The sequence below is a fragment of the Crinia signifera genome, chromosome 1 (assembly GCF_055691185.1).
Source record: "Crinia signifera chromosome 1, ASM5569118v1, whole genome shotgun sequence".
NCBI classification, from domain to species: Eukaryota; Metazoa; Chordata; class Amphibia; order Anura; family Myobatrachidae; genus Crinia; species Crinia signifera.
The window spans coordinates 329,792,112-329,817,055 of record NC_139217.1 but is presented as its reverse complement, the minus strand read 5'-3'; the positions used below and the strand labels follow the sequence as shown (position 1 = coordinate 329,817,055).

The 24,944-nt window shown below is 42.1% G+C and overlaps 1 protein-coding gene across 2 annotated transcripts in view; it reads left to right on the top strand.

The window, feature by feature from the left end:
• Window positions 1-24,944, top strand: part of LOC146029596 (uncharacterized) — a 66,866-nt gene that overhangs the window by 22,187 nt on the left and 19,735 nt on the right. For both annotated transcript variants that reach the window (XM_083158359.1, XM_083158358.1), the window contains exons 5-6: window positions 8,942-9,238; window positions 10,942-11,040. In XM_083158359.1, the coding sequence (XP_083014485.1) occupies window positions 8,942-9,238; window positions 10,942-11,040 (396 nt within the window). The remainder of the gene's footprint in view (window positions 1-8,941; window positions 9,239-10,941; window positions 11,041-24,944) is intronic.

Genomic DNA, 24,944 nt, shown 5'->3' with positions numbered 1-24,944 from the left:
GCAGCAGGGCCCTCTAACCACCAAGTATGTCTGTTACACAGTTTGTTTTATCACTGTCTACTATTGTAAAGCGCAACGGAATCTGCTGCGCTATATAAGAAACTGCAAATAAATAAATAATAATAAATAAGGAAGCCCAGGAGCAGAGCAATGTGTCCCTCCTGGAATGGGTCATGTTGGGAGGTATGCAGCTCCATCTGGAGTGAAATGGAGGACCAAGGGGTATACTGCGTTATCCCTACCTCTTACTATTGTGCCAAGCAGTGTGGAGGCGGTCAGTGTGTACTTGAATCTTCTGCTGCTGCTGGCTTCCTGCCGCCACCATAGTTCTTATGTGCATCGCGGACTGCAGTGGGTGGGTGATGTCACCCAGCTTCTCTATCTCTGGGAGGGTACTCCCCAAGTTTCTAGACACTTACTGACATTATCGTTGTTTTTATATTTATTATTTGTGTATATATGGTATGGTGCTGATTCCCCAATTTGACACTGCTACACCATACCATTTCATGTGCACCATTGTATTATATATCACTGCATGATTTTTATGTGTACCTTTATGCTATTCCAGCATTGTGACTGGTAGTAAATGTGCTGTGTCCATCTCAGACACCACACCACAACAAGATTGGTAGCAATACACTGGCACATGTGCAGCTCATATGCCTACTAGATGTACATAGTGTTCTGAACTACAGGGTGGGGGTTGGAACCGCACTGACTAGTAGTAATTATGTGGCAATTTATGGAGAAACCAATTTTAAGACTATAACAAGTGCATTCTAATAGTCATATGATTTTCAGTATGGCAACTGAATAAAGGTTTTTGTTTGCTCAAGAGAGGGCAAACACAAGACAGAAAAGGGCTTTGTGGGCGCACTCTTATTTATGTATATATGTAATTAATATAAAACATAACTTTTAATTCGATCTGTTAATATAAGGTAGCAGAATTTTTTTTAAAGATTTTAAAGAGAAAAGTGTGATGAAATATATATAGATAGTTAGGTACCACTTAATAGAGGCAAAAAGGTTTTTGCATAAAAATGTTGTGTGATGGTCCTATTGGCTTTTCACACTTTATTCTCCATTCGGCGCATCACGTCCTTATCGACATTGATATATGGACAATGCGATTATGGGCGAAAATGAATGGTTTGGGTCCCTATTCGGTTTAAATAACCCGTAGGGATGTATGTTGCCCCAGCAACTGTTGTGATGGTATTATTACAGCTTGTCTTGCTTATGCAGTAGGCGTGTCCAGTACAATTTAATTAGGGATACCTCTATTGATACCACACCAGGGGTTCTTCTGGGGTCACCCACAAGAATACTAATCTGGCCCGTCACTGCTTAGCTTCCAAGTTCGGGAAGTTTTTGGGCAGTTCCAGTGAGGTATGGTGGTATTTTATTGAGGATTAATTCCCAAAATCCCAATTGTCTGGTTAACTGCGTCAAAGCGTTAATAGCTGACTCAATACCTGATTATTGTTGGCCACCATTCAATTACCAGCTGAATATTAGTAATCAATATTACTTAAAGAATCCACATCATGTAGTAAAAACAGGGGGGGGGGGGAGAAAGCAAGGGGGGGTGGGAGAATAAGATTGGGAGAGGGATTGGGAAAAAAGGAGGAGTGACAGATTTGGAAATAGGGAAAAAAGCACGGTGAAAAAGACAGAGAGGAGAAAGAAAGCAGTTCAATGATGTGCGAGGCTGGATCTGGATGGTAAATACAGACAGTCTTGCCCCTTATAAATTTACTGTATCCCTGCGATCAGGGCTTTAGGTCTTCTGGTGTTAATAGGGTTAAATACCTGTATACTGGATCTGGGTAGCCTGAGAAATCAGGTAGTGAAAATTTGAGTGGGTTTAAACCAGTATCCACAATTGTATCCACAGAAAGCAAGGGGGGGTGGGAGAATTGGGAGAGGGATTGGGAGAGGGATTGGGGAAAAAACATTAGTAAAGAGGAGAATCAAGCCATCCAAGAAATCCAACAATGGACCGATGTGGAAATTAAACCGTCGGATAAAGGCGGGTACATAGTTCTGTGGCCAACCTCGCTATATCTGAAAGAAGTCAACAGACAGCTAGATGATACATCATGCTATACCAAGACCCTTTTTGACCCAACATCAAATTTCAAGGCACAATATGAAAAGATCATCAATAACGCAGTAATGAATGGGACCATTACCAAAACTGAACATCAATTTCTAGCCAATCCAAATCCCCGCACGGCGACCTTTTACTTACTACCGAAGGTCCACAAAAATATAACTGAACCACCAGGACGCCCAATAGTGTCTGGTAATGGAGCACTCATTGAGAAAGCCTGTATCTTTCTAGATACACACCTACGACAACATGTCACGGCCCTACCATCCTATGTACAGGACACAGCTGATGTCCTAAAGAAGCTCCATGATGTCTGACTGGATGAATCTGAGATTTTGGTAAGCCTAGATGTTGAAGCATTATACACCTGCATAAGACACGACCTGGGCATAGAAGCAGTCAAATACTTTCTCCAAATGGAAGGGCCTGGCAATTTTCAGGATTTCCTTATCCAACTGATGGATTTTGTACTGCACAAAAACTATTTTACATTTAATAACTGCTTCTACATCCAGGGGAGGGGCACGACGATGGGGGCGGCTTGTGCCCCCACGTACGCCAAACTCTTCCTTGGGTGGTGGGAACGGGAGTTTGTTTTTCATGAGAACAACCATGTCTATGATGAATGCATCACCGTTTGGATGAGATACATAGATGACATTCTGATGATCTGGAGGGGTACCGAAGCACAGCTACACCCATTCCTGGAGCACCTCAATAACAACAAGCTTAATTTAAGATTAACATCCGAATACAGTCGAACGAGTATATCTTTTCTAGACCTGAAGATATATACAGAGGGGGGGGTGGAGAAAGCAAGGGGGGGGGGGAGAATAAGATTGGGAGAGGGATTGGGGAAAAAAAACATTAGTAAAGAGGAGAATCAAGCCATCCAAGAAATCCAACAATGGACCGATGTGGAAATTAAACCGTCGGATAAAGGCGGGAACATAGTTCTGTGGCCAACCTCGCTATATCTGAAAGAAGTCAACAGACAGCTAGATGATACATCATGCTATACCAAGACCCTTTTTGACCCAACATCAAATTTCAAGGCACAATATGAAAAGATCATCAATAACGCAGTAATGAATGGGACCATTACCAAAACTGAACATCAATTTCTAGCCAATCCAAATCCCCGCACAGCGACCTTTTACTTACTACCGAAGGTCCACAAAAATATAACTGAACCACCAGGATGCCCAATAGTGTCTGGTAATGGAGCACTCATTGAGAAAGCCTGTATCTTTCTAGATACACACCTACGACAACATGTCACGGCCCTACCATCCTATGTACAGGACACAGCTGATGTCCTAAAGAAGCTCCATGATGTCTGACTGGATGAATCTGAGATTTTGGTAAGCCTAGATGTTGAAGCATTATATACCTGCATAAGACACGACCTGGGCATAGAAGCAGTCAAATACTTTCTCCAAATGGAAGGGCCTGGCGATTTTCAGGATTTCCTTATCCAACTGATGGATTTTGTACTGCACAAAAACTATTTTACATTTAATAACCGCTTCTACATCCAGGGGAGGGGCATGGCGATGGGGACGGCTTGTGCCCCCACGTACGCCAACCTCTTCCTTGGGTGGTGGGAACGGGAGTTTGATTTTCATGAGAACAACCATGTCTATGATGAATGCATCACCGTTTGGATGAGATACATAGATGACATTCTGATGATCTGAAGGGGTACCGAAGCACAGCTACACCAATTCCTGGAGCACCTCAATAACAACAAGCTTAATTTAAGATTAACATCCGAATACAGTCGAACGAGTATATCTTTTCTAGATCTGAAGATATACAGAGATGAGGGTAACATGGTGAATACAGAACTCTTTCGGAAATCAACCTCAACCAACAGTTTACTTTACAACTCAAGTGCACACTTTCCACCCACAATCGCCAATATCCCCAAAGGAGAATTCCTTAGGATTCGGAGGAACTGTTCTAATGAAGAAGTATACCAACGAAACTGTAAAGACCTCAGCAGCAGACTGAGGGAGAGAGGCTACTCCAAAAGATCCATCAAAAAGGCACAACAAACGGTGGCTGGGATAGATAGGTCACAAATCCTTTTCAAAACCGACAAACCCATAACCAAAAAAGATGACACCACAATTCGCTTTGTCGGGAATTTCTGCGAAGAATGGCGTGAAATCAAGAGTATTATACAGAAGCATTGGCCCATTATTTTGAGTGACAGCGACTTAGCTAAGAAACTGGACAGCAAAGTCAACATGAGCTGGAGAAGAGCACCCAGTCTCAAGGACAAATTAGTACATAGCCATTTCTCAGGACCAAGAACCAAGAACACTTTCCCAGATGGTAGCTTTCCCTGTGGAGGATGCAAAATATGCCAACATATCAAAAAACTAGCCACAATAAAGGACAAATACGGACAATTGATCCCCATCAGAGGATACTTCAATTGTAAAAGCAAGAATGTGATATATTGCATCACATGTGACTGTGACATCTTATATGTTGGGATGACAAGTCGTCAACTAAAACAACGTGCCCTTGAACATCTAGGGAATATCCGAAATGCCGAAGCTGACATCAAAAAGATGAAACAGTTAACCACGGTAGCGAGACACTTCCATCGAAAACATGAAGGGAAATCCACCAGTTTCAAAATCTTTGGCCTTGAACAAATACACCTTGGTCTCAGAGGTGGAGATCTGAACCAGACACTGCTCCAGAAAGAAGGGAAATGGATCTTTAGGCTTGGATCCCTGGCACCCAACGGCCTTAATGAGGATATAAAGTATGGGGCTTTTCTTAAATAAATTTACCATATATTACTAAACGATAGTGACCACTGCTGAACCATTGCTATTCTACTTATTCAAATCATACTTACCAATGACCCCAATAGGGCAATTCATTCATCTGTCGGCTGTAGCAGCTATAGGCATACACATTAAATGGTACACGGTGAACCAATTTCCAATCCTCACGTCACCAGCACAACCATGGTAACGCAATGTGTCACAAAATATCAAGTACCACAACGGTAACACAACTAGCATCACCCCACATGTAATCACGCCTCAAATAAAAAAGTCACTGCCAACCCAAGCACCATCTACCACATATATTACACCATTGCAGCATAAAGCTGACCCTTCTCACGAGAATGAACTATATATAACTATCACCCTCTATACCCATCCTCAATGTTATTTACAGGATCGCAATTGGCACCACTCCAATTTTCTCCACTGTTTCCACTCACTTGCTTTTTCTTACTTATTTTTTGTCACTTACTCACAATTTTTTAAACTCACTCACACCCAATTGTATATTAAGGTCACATAGTCAATACACACTACAGTCCCACCATTTTGTATGATAAACCCAACCGGCATGCATTACCTGCCACCTACTTCTTCAAATCAATTTTTAATGTCCTTTTCAGCTATAATGCCCAATGGCTCACAAAGTAACTGGGACACTATCAGCTGAAAGCTCTTACTCCTGAAAAAATCCCATAGATATCTAATCTATGCCACACAGGGCAAAGATTTATCTTTGTGCACGTAAGAACCTATTACCAGCCTTCCATTAATTATCAGCCACTTAACATACTCAATTAAAGTAGCACAATAGAGTATACATAAATCAAGATCACCTTCCCGTGCTGCGGCTAATCCCAGCAGTCAAAAAAAAAACCTTACGTTAATAAAAGCGATACTCGCTATGACAACTTCTGTAATAACCAGCAAAAACACAAGCTCCATGCCCGTCCACCAAAGACGTTTTTCACAGCACAATAGCTCTGGACCAACCAGAGACAAGTGCCTCTCCATAGGCGAGCCAAAACATCAATCAGAAAGGAAACATAGTGATTGGACTGACGACGTATAAGACTAAGGGCATACTGCCCTCAACCAAGATGGCGCTTACTGAAGAAGCCGATCCCGGCGAAACACGTGTCTAGCGGACACCCCAGCAACCACAGCAGCGGCGTGACCAGCACCAGAGACTCCCCCACAGTGACCCTACCTGGACCTGAAGCACTGACACCCGGTGGCGGTGTCCCAGGTACAAGTGTCCTCCCGCTGCGTCCTGCAGTAGAGTGACACTTCTTCCCGTTTTTTCTAAGAACAACCACTAAAGTTTTGCAACATCCAATTGTAAGAGTCACAAATTGTATTTCATCAACTAACTGTTTGCCAACAGCTAAGAATCCCTCATTGGGATCTAGCTGCATCATGCTCAATACATCACAAGCAGCAACGGTTACTTTGTTACTTTGTCAGTAAAATTGTGTTTAAAAATCCATTATTGGAACTAAGCCAGGCACTCAATTGGCGGGCTCTCTGTTAGCAACTTTTACAACAACCTACACAGGAACGGAGCACTAATTAGAGACTGCAACACTGTGGATACAATTGTGGATACTGGTTTAAACCCACTCAAATTTTCACTACCTGATTTCTCAGGCTACCCAGATCCAGTATACAGGTATTTAACCCTATTAACACCAGAAGACCTAAAGCCCTGATCGCAGGGATACAGTAAATTTATAAGGGGCAAGACTGTCTGTATTTACCATCCAGATCCAGCCTCTCACATCATTGAACTGCTTTCTTTCTCGAGATAACAGCTCTGGTTCAGAAAGAACAAACCAATCGGGCGCAATCAGTGACCACACCCCCTTTTGGGGAAAAAATAGAAAATAATAAAAAACTGGAAAATTACACAAAGATTATTGAATCAATTAGGTAAATATGGATGTAAATATGGTTGGCTGCTCCCAAGTACAAATAGGTATATTTGTAAGAGGACAATATGTAGAAAGACAAGATATAAGCGATAATTCGCATATATCTAGAGAGCGCCACAGTTGGATGAATTCAATACAAATTTATTAATATAAAATAACACACAATAAAATTGTACAGACAATATAAGCTCATAAAAATACAAAAAAGTAAAAAGAATCGATATATTCGCACACACTCCTATTGACGATTTCAAGGGCTGTTATAGACAGCTGATTGTCCTTTAAATTGATCCCTAAATGGATTTGGGGAATTATAAATGTCAGTGGCTTACTCAGAGTATTTATCAATGATTAACCGACCTCAGATCCTTTGAAATTTGAACAGCCGAGAGAAATATTCAGTTGTGCTGTGTATATTTAACAGACAGCTCCAGCACCCCTGTCAGCGGTCACCGCCTGTTGACAACCCGCTGATGAGATGTTTCACAGGGGGCGAGCCGTCCGTCTCCGGCAAACAGCGCAGATGGAAGTTTTCTGTACTGCCAGGAATCACAGAAGTCAGGACACAGTCCAAACACTCACCCAGGTTGCGGTGGCTTGAATTACCGGTCAGACGCCGGCTGCTTGTTGAAGATAGCAACACACTGGGGAGGTCACTCTGGAACGGCTTGGAAATTTTTAAGGCAGGTTGAGGTAGATTGTTAAGCGGTTGCTCTGAGTCGGCTACACGGAGTGCCAGCTGGTAAAATCCCTTGACGCGTTTCTCCGCTATGTGGGTAAGCAGCGGTTTCCTCAGAAGGTATAAGACAAGGTTTGTGAGCCATGCTATTTAAAAGACTGACATCCAATCATCTTTATGCACTAATTAGTGCTTAATGCTTTCTTTCTCCTCTCTGTCTTTTTCACCGTGCTTTTTTCCCTATTTCCAAATCTGTCACTCCTCCTTTTTTCCCAATCCCTCTCCCAATCTTATTCTCCCACCCCCCCTTGCTTTCTCCTCCCCCCCCCCTGTTTTTACTACATGATGTGGATTCTTTAAGTAATATTGATTACTAATATTCAGCTGGTAATTGAATGGTGGCCAACAATAATCAGGTATTGAGTCAGCTATTAACGCTTTGACGCAGTTAACCAGACAATTGGGATTTTGGGAATTAATCCTCAATAAAATACCACCATACCTCACTGGAACTGCCCAAAAACTTCCCGAACTTGGAAGCTAAGCAGTGACGGGCCAGATTAGTATTCTTGTGGGTGACCCCAGAAGAACCCCTGGTGTGGTATCAATAGAGGTATCCCTAATTAAATTGTACTGGACACGCCTACTGCATAAGCAATACAAGCTGTAATAATACCATCACAACAGTTGCTGGGGCAACATACATCCCTACGGGTTATTTAAACCGAATAGGGACCCAAACCATTCATTTTCGCCCATAATCGCATTGTCCATATATCAATGTCGATTAAGGACGTGATGCGCCGAATGGAGAATAAAGTGTAAAAAGCCAATAGGACCATCACACAACATTTTTATGCAAAAACCTTTTTGCCTCTATTAAGTGGTACCTAACTATCTATATATATTTCATCACACTTTTCTCTTTAAAATCTTTAAAAAAAATTCTGCTACCTTATATTAACAGATCGAATTAAAAGTTATGTTTTAAATTAATTACATATATACATAAATAAGAGTGCGCCCACAAAGCCCTTTTCTGTCTTGTGTTTGCCCTCTCTTGAGCAAACAAAAACCTTTATTCAGTTGTAAATAGTGTTCTATAAGATACCACAAGTAGGACCCTTAACTAGCAGCAGCCCTCCATAGGTACAGTACACATTCCCTCCATGTGCAGGTACTGGAGGACAATATTGGTATTTTGTCACATTGCCTTATTGCCTATTATCTGTCTACCTCCTTCTCTATATTACAGAGAAAATATATAACTGAATCTCACTTTTAACATTTTAGTAGAAAATGTAATTTGTAATGTAATGTTAGCCAATAATAAGTTGCATACTTAGGTAATGAATGATTTCTATGACAAAATGCTTCCTTTGCATTTCAGGTTCCCCGCCTCCTCCCTCCTTCTCTATAAGCCCATCACGTGATCTGTATAATGAGGGGCAGACTATCACTATGATATGTTCCCCTCCTAATAACAATGTAGTGATACAAATCCTGTATTACAAGGATAATAAACAAATACTTACAAATAAACAACAAGGGGCAACAAACAATCACACGTTGTCTTTATCCAAGAAAGAGGATGAGGGAAATTATCGCTGTGCATATACAGTGGTGGAAATAAATGGAAAGAGAAAATTATCGTTGGGTAGTAATGCAGTGTTCATAAGAATATCTGGTAAGTTTCTCTTTTTATTAATTGGGACTGCATTTATTTTGTTAAATCCATTATTTCCTTATCTGCAATCTTCATAGAAAATTATAAAAAAAATGGGAGGTCCATAAATAGTTTTAAAATAATTTACATTTGTAGAAAAAATAGAAACAGCATACAGATAAGTAAACAGGAGAAAACTAAGGGCCTTATTCAGACCTGTTCGCTAAGCTGCATATACTCGCAGCCCAGCAAATGATTTCTGCAGCCTCCAGTCTGAAAAGTCAATACTTACTTTTCAGATGGCCGCTGCAGTCCGAATTTAGGGAAGGCACTGATGTCACATGACGTCAGCTACCCGCCGCACGCAGGCATCGACACGCCTGCATTCCCAGGGGAATTTTTATGGGGAAACCCATATAGCGGGTGGCTGGCTGCAGCCCCCTGCCTGCCCCCGGCCCTCCCCTTACTGTGCCAATGCCTCGGTGAGTATGATACTCGCCAAAGGCCTTCGCACAGGGAGTTTGCGCATGCGCAGGACCCCCACCATAAAAAAGTAACAGAATTCAAACCCATATGAACAGGTCTGAATCAGCCCCTTAGTTACAGAAGATAAAGGACCTTATTCTGGTCCACACGCAAAGCTGCGAATTTCGCAGCGTTGCGTGTGCACCAAACACCGCCTGCAGTGCCGGCCCCCCTTTAACACCCACGATCCCTTGTACAGCTGCGAATGGACTATTTACATAATCATTCATTCACAGCCTTGGATGCGGGGGATAAATAATTTGATGGTCGGTGACCATCGAATGATTTCTCCAGCGCACGCAGATCAGAGACACCTCTATAGTGTCTCTGATCTATGAGCACCCTGTGTGGGAAGCAGGCTGGCAGCTGACATCCACTGATGCCAGCTGCCTGCCCCGGCACCCCCGTCATCGCCGGATTTCCCTGGGAACACCCAGTGTTTTCATGGGAATGCTGTGCTCAGTGGGGGGATGTGGGATATAATTTGAAATGTGGAGGTTTGTAGTTTGTTACAGCAGGTTACAGGTCTGGAGGCCACTAGACTGCCAAGGTTTCCACACAGGTGTAATGATGTTAATCCCACCTCTTGGCACTAATGGGAAGGGCTCAGAGGCACACTTGGTGAGGCAAGGGACAGACGTTCATATGACGAGGTATGATGATAGGAACACATGGAGAAGGATAGGGCTGGTATTTACACCGAATAAACCCTCATTTTCAGTTTGTAGCCCCTGAGTAGTGGAAAAGTAAGGGATATATTTGGGGGTATTCAATCTTGGGTCACGACTATTGGTTTGTCCCGACAGCCGTGACCCTGGCCTTTTTGTTTTGCTCGACCGCAAATCAGCAGATGGGATCAATGTCCCGTCTGCCATTCGGCGATCAGTACGGCAAATCCCGGGTCTTTGGGGAGGGGACAGAGCTAAAATGATGCAATTTGCATATTTAGCCCCGTCCTTCCACGAAAAGCCGCAAATGGCGGTGAATTAACGCTGCTGAGGGGGAGATGCATAGGGGGGGGGGGTCCAGTGGTATCTGGGAGGGTTGCACATCTTTTCAGGGGGACCCGATTTTCAGGAGCCTCCTGTCCATTCGGAGAGGGTAGGCAACCCTTGCTTAATGATTAATTATGCACTTTGAGGTATTTCAATTGCACAATTAGCCTAACATAGAGTCATCTCTGAATCTTATTTATGTAGATTCCATGCCATACTGGATATATTACATAGCAGGAAGTGGATTATTTCTGTCAATATCAGCTGCTGTGGCTTTCTTGCTGTTTAGGAGAGCTCAGAAAAGTAAGTACAAGTAATGTAATGTGTAGCTTTTAACAGGATGAACATCTATCCATTATATTACTATTAATTAACATTAGGGGATGATATTGGTTGCAAAGTTAAGGCCCATACACAATGGGCAACTTTGAGCTGAAAATCGCTCAAAACAGCAGGTTTGGGCGGCTTTCAGCCCAAAGCCGCCCAGTGTGTATGCCCCAGTGATGAGTGGTGATCGCTGCTGCACGCTCCCGCATCGCCGGGAAAGCTGTTCATCTGCTGGTTTTACCAGCAGACGAGCGGCTTTGAGAACGCTTTGCATAGCTCTGCGCTATGCAAAGCCATCCTCTCCCCGCTGACATCACCAGGCAGGGGAAAAGCCGCTCAGTGTGTATGCCCCAGCGATGAGCGGTGAGCGCTGCTGTGCACTCCCACATCATCGCTGAGAAAGCTGTTCATCTGCTCATATTACCAGCAGATGAACGGCTTTGAGAACAGCTTTGCATAGCTCTGTGCTATGCAAAGCCGTTCTCTTCACGCTGAAGGCACCGGGCTGGGGGACAGCCGCTCAGTGTGTATGCACTGAGCGGCTTTCCCCCCCAGTGATGATAGTGATCATCACTGTCCATACACGCTGGGCATAGTCGCCCAGTGTGTATTGACCTTACCTGTTTTTGTGTGATGCTCTGGAAGCCAGGTTTACTATCTTACACAAATGCTAGTTTACGTAGGTGAGTATCCATGCAGCATCTGAAAACAGAAACTGTCAATCACCCGCTTCTACAGGGCCAGATGTACCAAGCTTCAAAAAAATATATAAAGTGAAGAGTGATAGACAACCATCCAATCAGGTCAAACCTGTCATTTTTCAAACCCAGTCATTAACCCCTTCCTGACAGAGCCAGTTTTTGCGTTCCTGACAGAGCCCTTTTTTTCAAATCTGACATGTCTCACTTAAGTGGGGATAACTTTTTTTTGCTTTTACTTATCCCAGTGATTTTGAGATTGTTTTTTCGTGACACATTGTACTTCAAATTAGTGGTAAATTTGGGTCGATACAGTCTGTGTTTTTTTGTGAAAAATACCAAAATGTCGTAAAAAAATGGAAAATTTAGCAATTTGCAAAATGTTAAATTTTCTGCTTGTGAGACAAATAATCATACCACTCAAAATAGTTAATAACTAACATAGACCATATGTCTACTTTATGTTTCCATCATTATTTCAACTTCCTTTTAATTTTTTTGGACACTAGGAGGCTTACAATATGAATAGCAAATTCTCAAATTTTCAAGAAAATTTCAAACACTGATTTTTTTAGGGACCAGTTCAGTTCTGATGTGACTTTGAGGGACTTGTATGTGAGACACCCCCATAAATGATACCATTTCAAAAACTGCACCCCTCACAGTATTCAAAACAGCATTTTGGAAGTTTGTTAACCCTTTAGGTGTTTCACAGGAATTAAAACAAAGTGCAGGTGAAATTTCAAAATTTCATTTTTTTTGCAGATTTGCAATTTTAATACATTTTTCTAAGGAACACAGTACATTTTACTAGAGAAATGTGACTAAAAATTGATTCCCCCAATTCTTTTGTTTTCATAAATATCCTATATGTGGCCCTAGTGTGCACGTTGACCAAACCACAGGCTTCATAATAGAAGGAGCACCTACTTGATTTTGGAGCCTCCTTTTTATGAGATTATTTTTTAGGCACCATGTAGGTTTCTAGGCACCATAAGATGCTAAAAGTTAGGAACCCCCCACAAGTGACCCCATTTTGCAAACTACACCCCTCAGGGAATTCATCTAGGGGTATAGTGTACATTTCAAACCCCCAGGGGTTTCACCAATTGTGGTACAACTGGGCAGTGAAAATGAAAAATTATTTTTTTTACACAAAAATGCAGTTCTGGCTCCAAATTTGTCATTTTCAGAAGGTATGAAGGAGACAAAGCACCCCAAAATCTGTGCCCCAATTTCTCCTGAGTACGGCAATGCCTCACATGTGACCAAAAAATACCATTTGGGTGCATGGCAGGACTCAGAAGGGAAGGAGTGATTTTTGGATTTTGCAGCTCAGATTCTGGTGGAATTTTGGTGGGTGCTATGTCGCATTAGCAAGACCCCCCAAGCACCAATACAGTGGAACCCCCCCACAAGTGACCCCATTTTGCAAACTAAACCCCTCAGGGAATTCATGTAGGGGTATAGTGTACATTTCAAACCCCCAGGGGTTTCACCAATTTTGATACAACTGGGCAGTGAAAATTAAAAATTACATTTTTTTACACAAAAATGCAGTTCTGGCTCAAAATTTTTCATTTTCAGAAGGTATGAAGGAGAAAAAGCACCCCAAAATATGTGCCCCAATTTCTCCCGAGTACGGCAATGCCTCACATGTGACCAAAAAATACCAGTTGGGTGCATGGCAGGACTCAGAAGGGAAGGAGTGATTTTTGGATTTTGCAGCACAGATTTTGGTGGAATGAATGGTGGGTGCTATGTTGCACCAATACAGTGGAACCCCCCCACAAGTCACCCCATTTTGCAAAGTACACCCCTCAGGGAATTCATCTAGGGGTATAGTGTACATTTCAAACCCCCAGGGGTTTCACCAATTTTGATACAAGTGGGCAGTGAAAATGAAAAATTACATTTTTTTACACAAAAATGCAGTTCTGGCTCAAAATTTTTCATTTTCAGAAGGTATGAAGGAGAAAAAGCACCCCAAAATATGTGCCCCAATTTCTCCCGAGTACGGCAATGCCTCACATGTGACCAAAAAATACCAGTTGGGTGCATGGCAGGACTCAGAAGGGAAGGAGTGATTTTTGGATTTTGCAGCTCAGATTCTGGTTGAATTTTGGTGGGTGCTATGTCGCATTAGCAAGACCCCCCAAGCACCAATACAGTGGAAACCCCCCACAAGTGACCCCATTTTGCAAACTACACCCCTCAGGGAATTCATCTAGGGGTATAGTGTACATTTCAAACCCCCAGGGGTTTCACCAATTTTGATACAAGTGGGCAGTGAAAATGAAAAATTACATTTTTTTACACAAAAATGCAGTTCTGGCTCAAAATTTTTCATTTTCAGAAGGTATGAAGGAGAAAAAGCACCCCAAAATATGTGCCCCAATTTCTCCCGAGTACGGCAATGCCTCACATGTGACCAAAAAATACCAGTTGGGTGCATGGCAGGACTCAGAAGGGAAGGAGTGATTTTTGGATTTTGCAGCTCAGATTCTGGTTGAATTTTGGTGGGTGCTATGTCGCATTAGCAAGACCCCCCAAGCACCAATACAGTGGAAACCCCCCACAAGTGACCCCATTTTGCAAACTACACCCCTCAGGGAATTCATCTAGGGGTATAGTGTACATTTCAAACCCCCAGGGGTTTCACCAATTTTGATACAAGTGGGCAGTGAAAATGAAAAATTACATTTTTTACACAAAAATGCAGTTCTGGCTCAAAATTTTTCATTTTCAGAAGGTATGAAGGAGAAAAAGCACCCCAAAATCTGTGCCCCAATTTCTCCCGAGTACGGCAATGCCTCACATGTGACCAAAAAATACCATTTGGGTGCATGGCAGGACTCAGAAGGGAAGGAGTGATTTTTGGATTTTGCAGCTCAGATTCTGGTGGAATTTTGGTGGGTGCTATGTCGCATTAGCAAGACCCCCCAAGCACCAATACAGTGGAACCCCCCCACAAGTGACCCCATTTTGCAAACTACACCCCTCAGGGAATTCATCTAGGGGTATAGTGTACATTTCAAACCCCCAGGGGTTTCACCAATTTTGATACAAGTGGGCAGTGAAAATGAAAAATTACATTTTTTTACACAAAAATGCAGTTCTGGCTCAAAATTTTTCATTTTCAGAAGGTATGAAGGAGAAAAAGCACCCCAAAATCTGTGCCCCAATTTCTCCCGAGTACGGCAATGCCTCATGTGTGACCAAAAAGTGGCAGGACTCAGAAGGGAAGGAGTGATATTTGGATTTTGCAGCACAAATTCTGGTGGAATGATGGTGGGTGCTATGTCGCATTAGCAAGACCCCCAAAGCACCAATACAGGGGAACCCCCCCACAAGTGACCCCATTTTGCAAACTACACCCCTCAGGGAATTCATCTAGGGGTATAGTGTACATTTCAAACCCCCAGGGGTTTCACCAATTTTGATACAAGTGGGCAGTGAAAATGAAAAATTACATTTTTTTACACAAAAATGCAGTTCTGGCTCAAAATTTTTCATTTTCAGAAGGTATGAAGGAGAAAAAGCACCCCAAAATATGTGCCCCAATTTCTCCCGAGTACGGCAATGCCTCACATGTGACCAAAAAATACCAGTTGGGTGCATGGCAGGACTCAGAAGGGAAGGAGTGATTTTTGGATTTTGCAGCTCAGATTCTGGTGGAATGAATGGTGGGTGCTATGTGGCATTAGCAAGACCCCCGAAGCACGGTGAAATTATGAACCTAATAATCCATAGATGTGTGGTATATTTTAAAACACTCCTTTATACATAGGCCGGGTTTGTCGGGGCAAGTGTCACACTGGAAAATAGTTTGCTTTCTTATTCCCTTTTTATAGCAAACTTTGCACCTTTTTTGTGTCCTGCCCTTTTTTCCAGTGGAGGGGATTTCATCAGGAAAATGCTGCCCTGGTACAATACGGGGGCCAGTACTAGAAGTACTGGGGCCCTCTGCCTGCTGGTTCCCAAATATTAGGCCCTTTATGACTTCCTCTTGAAAGTGCATAAATGTCCCCCTCTGGCCGGTAGAACGGAATAGCACGTAAGCGTTATACAGTGCCATCTGGATGATATACACGGCCAGCTTCTTGTACCAGATTTTTGTTTTCCGCAGGGCACTGTACGGCTTCAGTACCTGATCTGAAAGATCCACTCCGCCCATGTACCTATTGTAATCCAGGATACAATTAGGTTTTGAGGTGTGGGTACTGGTACCTCGTACAGGGACGGAGGTGGTACTGTCTCCGTGAATTGTTGTCAGTATAAGGACATCCCTCTTGTCCTTATATTTGACCAACAACATATTTTCGGTGCATATTCCCCTGCTTTCACCCCTTCTCATTACTTGGGCAATGTGCGTTTTTGGGAGGCCTCTTTGGTTCTTGCGCACAGTACCGCAAGCTGCTGTACCTCTTGAACCAAGGGCCTTAAACAGGGGGATGCTGGTGTAAAAGTTATCCACATAGAGGTGATAACCTTTATCCAGGAAGGGGTGCACTAAATCCCAGACAATTTTTCCACTAACACCTACGAGGGAGGGGGGGCATTCTGGCGGTTCAATTCTTGAATCCTTCCCTTCATATACCCTAAACCTGTGAGTGTACCCTGAGGTGCTTTCACACAGCTTATACATTTTTATGCCATACCTTGCCCTCTTACTGGGAAGGTACTGGCGGAATTTAACCCTTCCTTTAAAATGTATAAGGGACTCGTCTATGCAAATGAATTTATCTGGGATGTACATGTCTTCAAATTTGGCACTGAAATGATCAATGACCGGCCTGACTTTGAATAGCCGGTCAAAGGTGGGATCATCTCTGGGTGGGCACTGTGCATTATCGTTGTAATGCAAAAATTTAAGGATCGTCTCAAATCGAGCCCGGGGCATGGCCATACGGTAAAATGGGGTGCTGTACAGAACATCTGTACTCCAATATTGCCTAATTTCTGGCTTTTTTACTATGCCCATATGAAACACCAGACCCCAAAACGTCATCATCTCTACTGCATCTACAGGGGTCCACCTAGCAAATGATGACGTGGGGTTTTGAGCAATAAACTGCTGGGCATATAAATTAGTTTGGTCCACCATTAAATTTATAAAATCATCAGAGAAAAATAATTTGAAAAAGTCAATTTCTCTGAGACCTGTGGAATCAAATTGGATTCCTGGCATGGCCAAAAACTCAGGAACCTGGGGCTCAAAATTGTCTGGTGGTGGGGTCCATACGAGATCAATTATTGGGGGGGGGGTCTCAGCTGCTCTACGGGGGCGTCTTTGAGGGGGTCCCTCATCACCAGAGGAGGAAGAGGAGCTTAAGGCGAATCCTTCAAATTCCCTGCTTGCATCACTGGCTGTGTCAGAGTCAGAAGCAAGCATGGCATATGCCTCCTCCGCTGAATACATTCTTCTGGATGACTGGGATGACATTTGGGATGACATTTGGGATGCCATTTTTATTTTTGTGTTACTGGTAGTGAAATGTTTCAACACGTGTATAGTGTAGGGGGGGGTACAAACTTTATTTCAACCCGGGGGGTATGTAGTGTGTAGTGTGTATGTAGTGCAGAAAAAAAAAAATACTTTATACAAAAAAAAAAAAATTGAAGGGGTTAAAAAAAAAAAAAATTGAAGGGGTTAAAAAAAAAATTGAAGGGGTTAAAAAAAAAAAATTGAAGGGGTTAAAAAAAAAAAAAAAAAAAGGTCCTGCGCCAAAAATTGAGCACAGATGTTGGTCAGTAACGTCCGTCACTGAACACCGCTCAAAGGCAACAGGAATTTGATCAAAAAAAAAAATAGATCAACCCTGTGCCGAAAAAGATGATCAGTGATGTACGTCACTGATCAGCGCACAGCGGCCACAGGACACCCACAAAATCACAGTGTGTGTAAAAAAAAAATTAAAAAAAGACCCCACAGCACAAACAAAAAAAAAAAAGGTGATCAGTGATGCGACACTGATTACCAGTGAGGGGCAGCAGGTGCACAACCTTTGGTGCAACTGACAGTGCAACTGGCAGGTATATATATAAAAAAAAAAACCTCTGCACCCCCAAAAAGTTGCTGATCACCTCAGATATAGTGATCAGCACAAAAGGCGGGGGCAGCAGACACAAAATTTAGCACTCTCTATCACTCTCTGTCACTATCTCTCTCTATCTCTCTATCTCTCACTATCTAACACTCTATGACACTGCAGCAGCAGCAGTGACAGGTATATATATAGATAAAAAAAAACCTGCGCCCCCAAAAAGTTGCTGATCAGTTAATTTATACTGATCAGCACAAAAGGGGGGGCAGCAGTCAGTTATATAAAAAATATATAGCACAATCTGTCACTATCTCTATCTCTCTCTCTCTATCTCTCTCTATCTCTCTCTATCTCTCTATCTATAACTATCACACTGCAGCAGCACAAAATATAGCACTCTCTGTCACTAGGCCTCTCTATCTCTCTCTCTCTATCTCTCTCTATCTCTCTCTATCTCTCTCTATCTCTCTCTATCTCTCTCTCTATAACTATATCACACTGCAGCAGCACAAAATATAGCACTCTCTGACACTATCTCTCTCTATCTCTCTCTCTATCTCTCTCTATCTAACTAACGCTATTACACTGCAGCAGCACAAGTTCACAACACAGGAAGTCACAAGTAACAGGATCCAGGAAGCATCCAGCACACTACAAGCAGTGATGAAGCAGGCAAGATATTTGCAAGGATCAGGTAAGTATTTTGCAAGGTTCTGGTCAGTATATCGCGGCAGCTAGGCACGGTGACCGCACTGCACGCAATTCCAGACCGGAATGGCGTCTGCAGTGCAGTCACCGTTAGTTTAAACCCCCCTCCATGGCTGTGATTGGTCCGTCGGTCCGACGGACCAATCACGGCCTTTGGGGGCGGGCGGGGTGAGGTGGGGTGACACCAGTGTCACCCTTACACCCCGTGGTGATTGGTGCTGTACTTTACAGCACCAATCACCTCCGATCGCGTGTCACCGGCGAACGTTATTCGCCGGTGACACAGAAAACGCTGTAATTGGCTGTTCACACTGAACAGCCAATCACAGCGATCGCCGACAGGGGGGCGGCATCGCAGCCCCCCCTGGGCATGCACGGACATGTCTGCTGTCAGGGACAGCAGACATGTTGAAACTGTCACCGCCTCTATAGACGCGGTGACAGTTAAATGCCATGACGTACATTTACGCCATGTGTCGGGAAGTACTTCCCGACCATGACGTAAATGTACGTCAATTGTCGGGAAGGGGTTAACATGGTAGGTAGGTTAGATTGGCTGTCTGTTTATCACTCTCCATTTTATCACTTTTTGAAGCTTAATACATCTGCCCTCAGACTATTTACTCGAGTGGGCTCCCTGTCCCCTCCTGGTAGGCTTCGCTTTCTGTATCTAACACTATAACACCACCTGCCACACACTCCCCCTATTTTTCAGTGTTCCAATATAGGTATGGCCATGGCTTGCCTTCCAGCATTCATTTTTTTCTTGCTCATTGCTCTTACATTTTGTTTTTAAAATAAAAGTGAAAGTTCTCCACAGACAGACACCGGTACCTTTTTATCAAAGGTTGAAGTACAGTATTGCCGCAGAAAATAAATTTTTATTTCCAATTATAGAGGCTTTGAAGACCACCATTACCTTCAATCACTTGGAACGGCCATGGGGACCAGATTTGCACCTAGTTTTGCTAACCTCTATATGGGCCGCCTTGAAGAACAACTCATATGGGGCGGCCCATATAGAGAGAATCTGGTCCTCTATGGCCGTTTCATTGATGACCTCTTCATTATATGGAGAGGGGGTCACGAAACAGCTCTTGAATTTGTCAATTACCTCAATCACAACACTTTTAGTCTCACTTTCACCCACACTTTCAGTTACACGTCCATTAACTTCCTGGATATTGCGTTCTCGGTTCATGAAGGTCTTCTCATTTCCACCAATTATCTCAAACCGGTGGGGACAAACAACTATCTCCACTTTAATAGTGGACACTATAGACCGTGGATTCGGAATATTCCCAAAAATCAACTATTGCGACTTCGTCGCAACTGTACAAAAAATTCAGATTTCCAAATTCAATCGGAATCAATGCTTGGCCATTTCAAAAGAAGAGGCTATCCTGATAAACTTTTAACAGAAGCATCCCAATCTGTAGCTAAAGTTAATAGAGAAAGTCTACTTGAGAATAAAAATGAAAATAAATCTGTGGAGAGCCAAAAGAATGACTTCCAATCACTAATATTTATTTCAAAATTTAACAGAGAATCACATAATATTAAAAAAATATTACGTAAAAATTTAGAGATTTTGAATTATGACAAAATTTTACAAGGAGACCTAGAAAAAACAAAAATTGTGTTTAAGAGGAATAGAAACATAAAAGATCAGATAGCACCCAGCTTGCTACCCGCCCCAACGGTAACTCCAAATCATTCTTGGATCCCCAATAGACCCCCTGGCAATTATAGATGCCACAAAAGTATCTGCTTAACATGTAAACATATGAGAAATAAAGAAAAAAATATAACATCATCACACAATAAAAAGACCTTTATTTTGAAACAATTTACTAATTGCGATACAACCCATTGTGTCTATCTCCTGGAGTGTCCCTGTAAATTACAATATGTGGGGAGGACAATACGGAGCATTAAAACCAGGTTTAGGGAACATAGAACAAACATCCTAAAGAACTATATGAATCACAGCATTCCCCGCCATTTTTCCCAGTACCATCAGAGTGATCCTAGTGGATTAACCGTTACAGCTATCGAATCTATTCCAAATACCAAAAGAGGAGGAGACCGGTTCAGAAAGTTATGCCTAGCCGAAACCTCCTGGATTTTTAAACTAGACACACTCAGCCCACAGGGCCTAAATGAAGCCCTGGATTTAACTTGTATGGACTAGGACCTCCTTTGAACTTAGACTACTCTAACTATTTATTCGTCTTAGTATTCCCCTTTACAATGTGATTAAAATTTTCTTTTGACTCTTGGCTCCGTGCGGATCGGGGGGAAGGACATCTACCCAGGGTGCTTGGTTAGAGGTATCCTCTCCATGACACCACGGGTTTGCAGATGAAATTTCCCCCGACCCCCACGGATTTAAAACCCTAAATTGTTCTCCAAAAAATTGTACTAGGTTCCCACTAATGACAAAGACACCAACTATTTAATACAATAGGTTGAAGTAATGAAATATACTATATATTTATTCATTGAGTTAATATTTATTTATCCATTAATTATTATTATTATTATTATTATTATTATTATTTTAGTTCATTATATATATAACTTTTAATTATTATTTTTCATTAGTCCCTTATATCTCTATATATATATATACCTAATTTTTTACATTTATAGATTTTCATTTACATGTGTATTTTTATTATTATATTTAAGTTCTATTTATTTATTTTAATTAAGGTATTTACAATATATAATTTTCTATCTCCACTATTTCATTATAAATATATGCTAGATATACATATATATGTATAAAAATTCTATATGTTTATATTAAATTATTTTCAATTTATTGTACCCTATCTCTCTCCACTCTATCGCGGGTGTATATACCCCTTTAAATGAGGTTATAACACTGAATACGTAAAATATAACTATTTGAATGATATAAATCCACCAGATTGTCTACTATATAAAGACTGAATCTCAGTATAATTTGTAGAAACGATTTGCTAAAATGAAGAAAAAAAGAAAAAAATGCACTACTGCTTAAATCATGTATATTAGTCATTGCACTGGACACACGATCTTTTAGAATTGTTTTAATTACATGTGAATTACCCTTATGATCTGATTGGCTAACGAGCGTCACACAGCCTTTAAATAGGTTTGTGCAGAGCCAGTACAACATCCGTCTTGAAAAAGTCTCCGTTGCCATAGAGACGAAACGTGTCGACGTCATTTCCGGTTACGTCAGCAAACCTCCGTGATTCCCCTACCTTCCAGTCACCACCTCCAGCTGGTCTGCCGCGGTCCTCAGCCTACAAGCCACCGTCATCTGGCAGCAGCCACCACTCCTTCACCCAGCGGTCGAGCGCTTCTCCCGCTACTCAGCAACTACATCCAGCCGTTATTTCTCCAGGCTACGTTTACACAGCTGGTCTAAAACCATCAGACCCAGCACACAGCGGGTAGAGCCTCTCCAACTCAGGCTCCCCGTCGGCAGCGTCATCTACCGGGTATGAGCTGATAACAACTGAAGCTCCCCGACGCCTCCTATCACCATACCAACGGAGGGTGAGATAACATCTATCACTTACAGTGCCTCATTCCGAGCACTGGTGTATCAGCTTGATTAACCCCGCATGTGCTTTGCATTCATCCACTAACCCTGCTACTTTTCCATTTGCATCATTTCCCCCTTCTCATTCCCTCATCATTCTGGCTACCCCCAGTGACTGTTATTATTAACCCATCACGGAGTACTCCACAGTTTGCTAAACGTTAACCTAATGGCCATTTAGGTATTTTATTGAATTGTATTCATCAATGCTATTAATTTATATGTTTGAATTGTTTTATTATTCTTCCCTTTTTTTTTTTTTTTTTTTTTTTTCTTATATAAAAAGATTTTTGTACACTTTCAGCAGTGTGTCCAGTGTCATTCTGTCCAGTGGTATTATTAGTGTATTAATTAGTGTACTAGCAGCGCAAGGTGGTTTAAAACACTCCAGCATTAATAATTGCAAATATTCCATTATTAATATCAGTTTACATTGTTGGAGGATTGCTCTTTTTTTTTTTTAACCAAACTATCATAAGTATGTATTAAAAATGACTTGAAGTGGCTGTAGTTGTAAGAACTGATCTTCCAGCTAAATAAATCCTGGACACATCAGAGAAGACTTTGACATTTTTGAAAGACTCTTCCCAAGATTCCGGCACAGTGCATTTGCAGTGTGTCAGTTGCCAGAGCTGGTAGGGGCTGTGGAGAGGGATAGTAGAGAATGTCTCCATAGGGAATATGCAAAACCGATTGATACGTACTGAAGTCGTCGGACCGTAATCCCCTCTAAATATAAACGTGACTAAGGTCTGCAGTCCTAATATTCTTTTACAGGAAAATTATTTGAAAACATTAGGTTATTGCTATTAGTCTGGATACATAAGTCATGCAGAAAATGTAGTTAAAAGAGGTGTGTGGAGTGGTGCGCTATCAATTGCTGCTGGCACAGAGTTATCAAACACTAATATGCAGTGTAAAAACAAAAGGAAGAATGTGCCAGCGCAAGCTGTTCCAATGATTTAGACAAGACGATTCTCAATAAAAAATCAAATATTTTAATCACTAAAAATATCAAAAATATATAAGGTTAAATCAATAAATGACACGAAGGGGGACATTTACCAAAATGGATTCGTATTTTAAAAATGTAAAAAGTCGTATTCGTAGGCAAAATGGCGTGAATTTCTGTCGTATTCGTGAAATGCCAAGTTAACAAGTGGAAAAATCGTAGAATCGTGAAATGTTTCTAGGCGTAAACTTGTAATATCGCGTTCGTATTCGTATTTAAAAATACGACTACGCATGTGTACGAAAAGTCTACACCATTGATAGAATACGAATGATTTTTGCATTGCCAAGCCGTCTTTTCATCATGTACTAAAAATTCGTATTCGTGATTTTGAAAATTCGTATTCGTAAACCACTACGAATCGTAAAAAAAATTGTGAAACAAAATACACCCTCCTTGACAAGGTGTATTTTGAAGTGTATTTCACCTGGTTCAATGGAACACATGTGTTATCATTTTAACAACACATCACAGACCTTTGTAATCACAAATGTGTGCCTTATAAAAGCCTAATATCCACCTACAAACACTTCCTGACTTCTAGCATGGCAGACTATATGCTATTTCAGGGTGCTTCAGTGTGGGCTTTGAGACAGCTGATGTCTTGGCTGTGTCAAGGAAGAAGACGCCGGCATCATGAAACTGAGCATGACCAGCAGGTCCAGCAGGTATCACAGAGGCTGCGTCGGCCTCGTTTATTTAGGCCGCGTTTATGTTTTGACGCATTGCCGGATGATGTGGTTATACAGATGTTCCGGCTTAATCGTACCAACATTCTCCGTCTGTATGGCCTCATTAGACTGGAGCTAGATCCTGTGACAGGACGCTCATGCGCTGTCTCAGGCCTGCACAAACTGCTGGCTGTGTTGTACTTTCTGGCGTCTGGTAGTTTTCAACATGTCACTGCCCAAGGCATTGGCATGTCTCAGCCCACACTGTCCAGGTACCTGACCCAGGTGCTTGAAGCCCTTCAGCCACATATAGATGCCTCAATCTGCTTCCCAAGCCAGGAGACAGAGTGGCATGATGTTAGGGTAGCATTCCATCGCATTGCATCCATGCCCAATGTGCTTGGTGCTATTGACTGCACCCACATTCCGCTGAGACCACCTCAGGATACTGCCCGTTCCTATTATAATCGACATGAAAGCACAAGTACCAACGTGCAGGTGGTCTGTGATGCAAATCTTAAGATCATGAGTGTGTTTGCAGGCTACCCTGGCTCATGTCATGACTCCTACATCCTCGGCCAGTCAGTCCTCTTTGATGAGTTTGAAGCCGGATCAATGGCAGAGGGCTGGCTACTGGGTAAGTGTCTAATAGTGTATAAACTGTAGTCTGTGATATATAGGGAATTGATTACACATGTGTGTTTATCTCTCTGGCAATGTGTGTGTGTGTGTATGCATATATACATTTGAAAATGTCTCTGGCTCTCTCTCAGTCTCTGGTTCTCTCTCTCTCTCTCTCTCTCTCTCTCTCTCTCTCTCTCTCTCTCGATATATATATATATATATATATATATATATATATATATATATATATATATATATATATATATATATATATATAAAGGGGATCCAGGGGTCCGGCACTCCGGATAAATAATCAGCTGCTCGTGGTGACCTTGCCATAAATGTTGATAATTGCAGATGGGTCTATGATAGACCAGGCCGGCACTCCAGAGACTGACGCAAGATAATAATGTAGACTACACCATGTCGGCTGCGGACCGCAGCCGACATGGTGTAGTCTACATTATTATCTTGCGTCAGTCTCTGGAGTGCCGGCCTGGTCTATCATAGACCCATCTG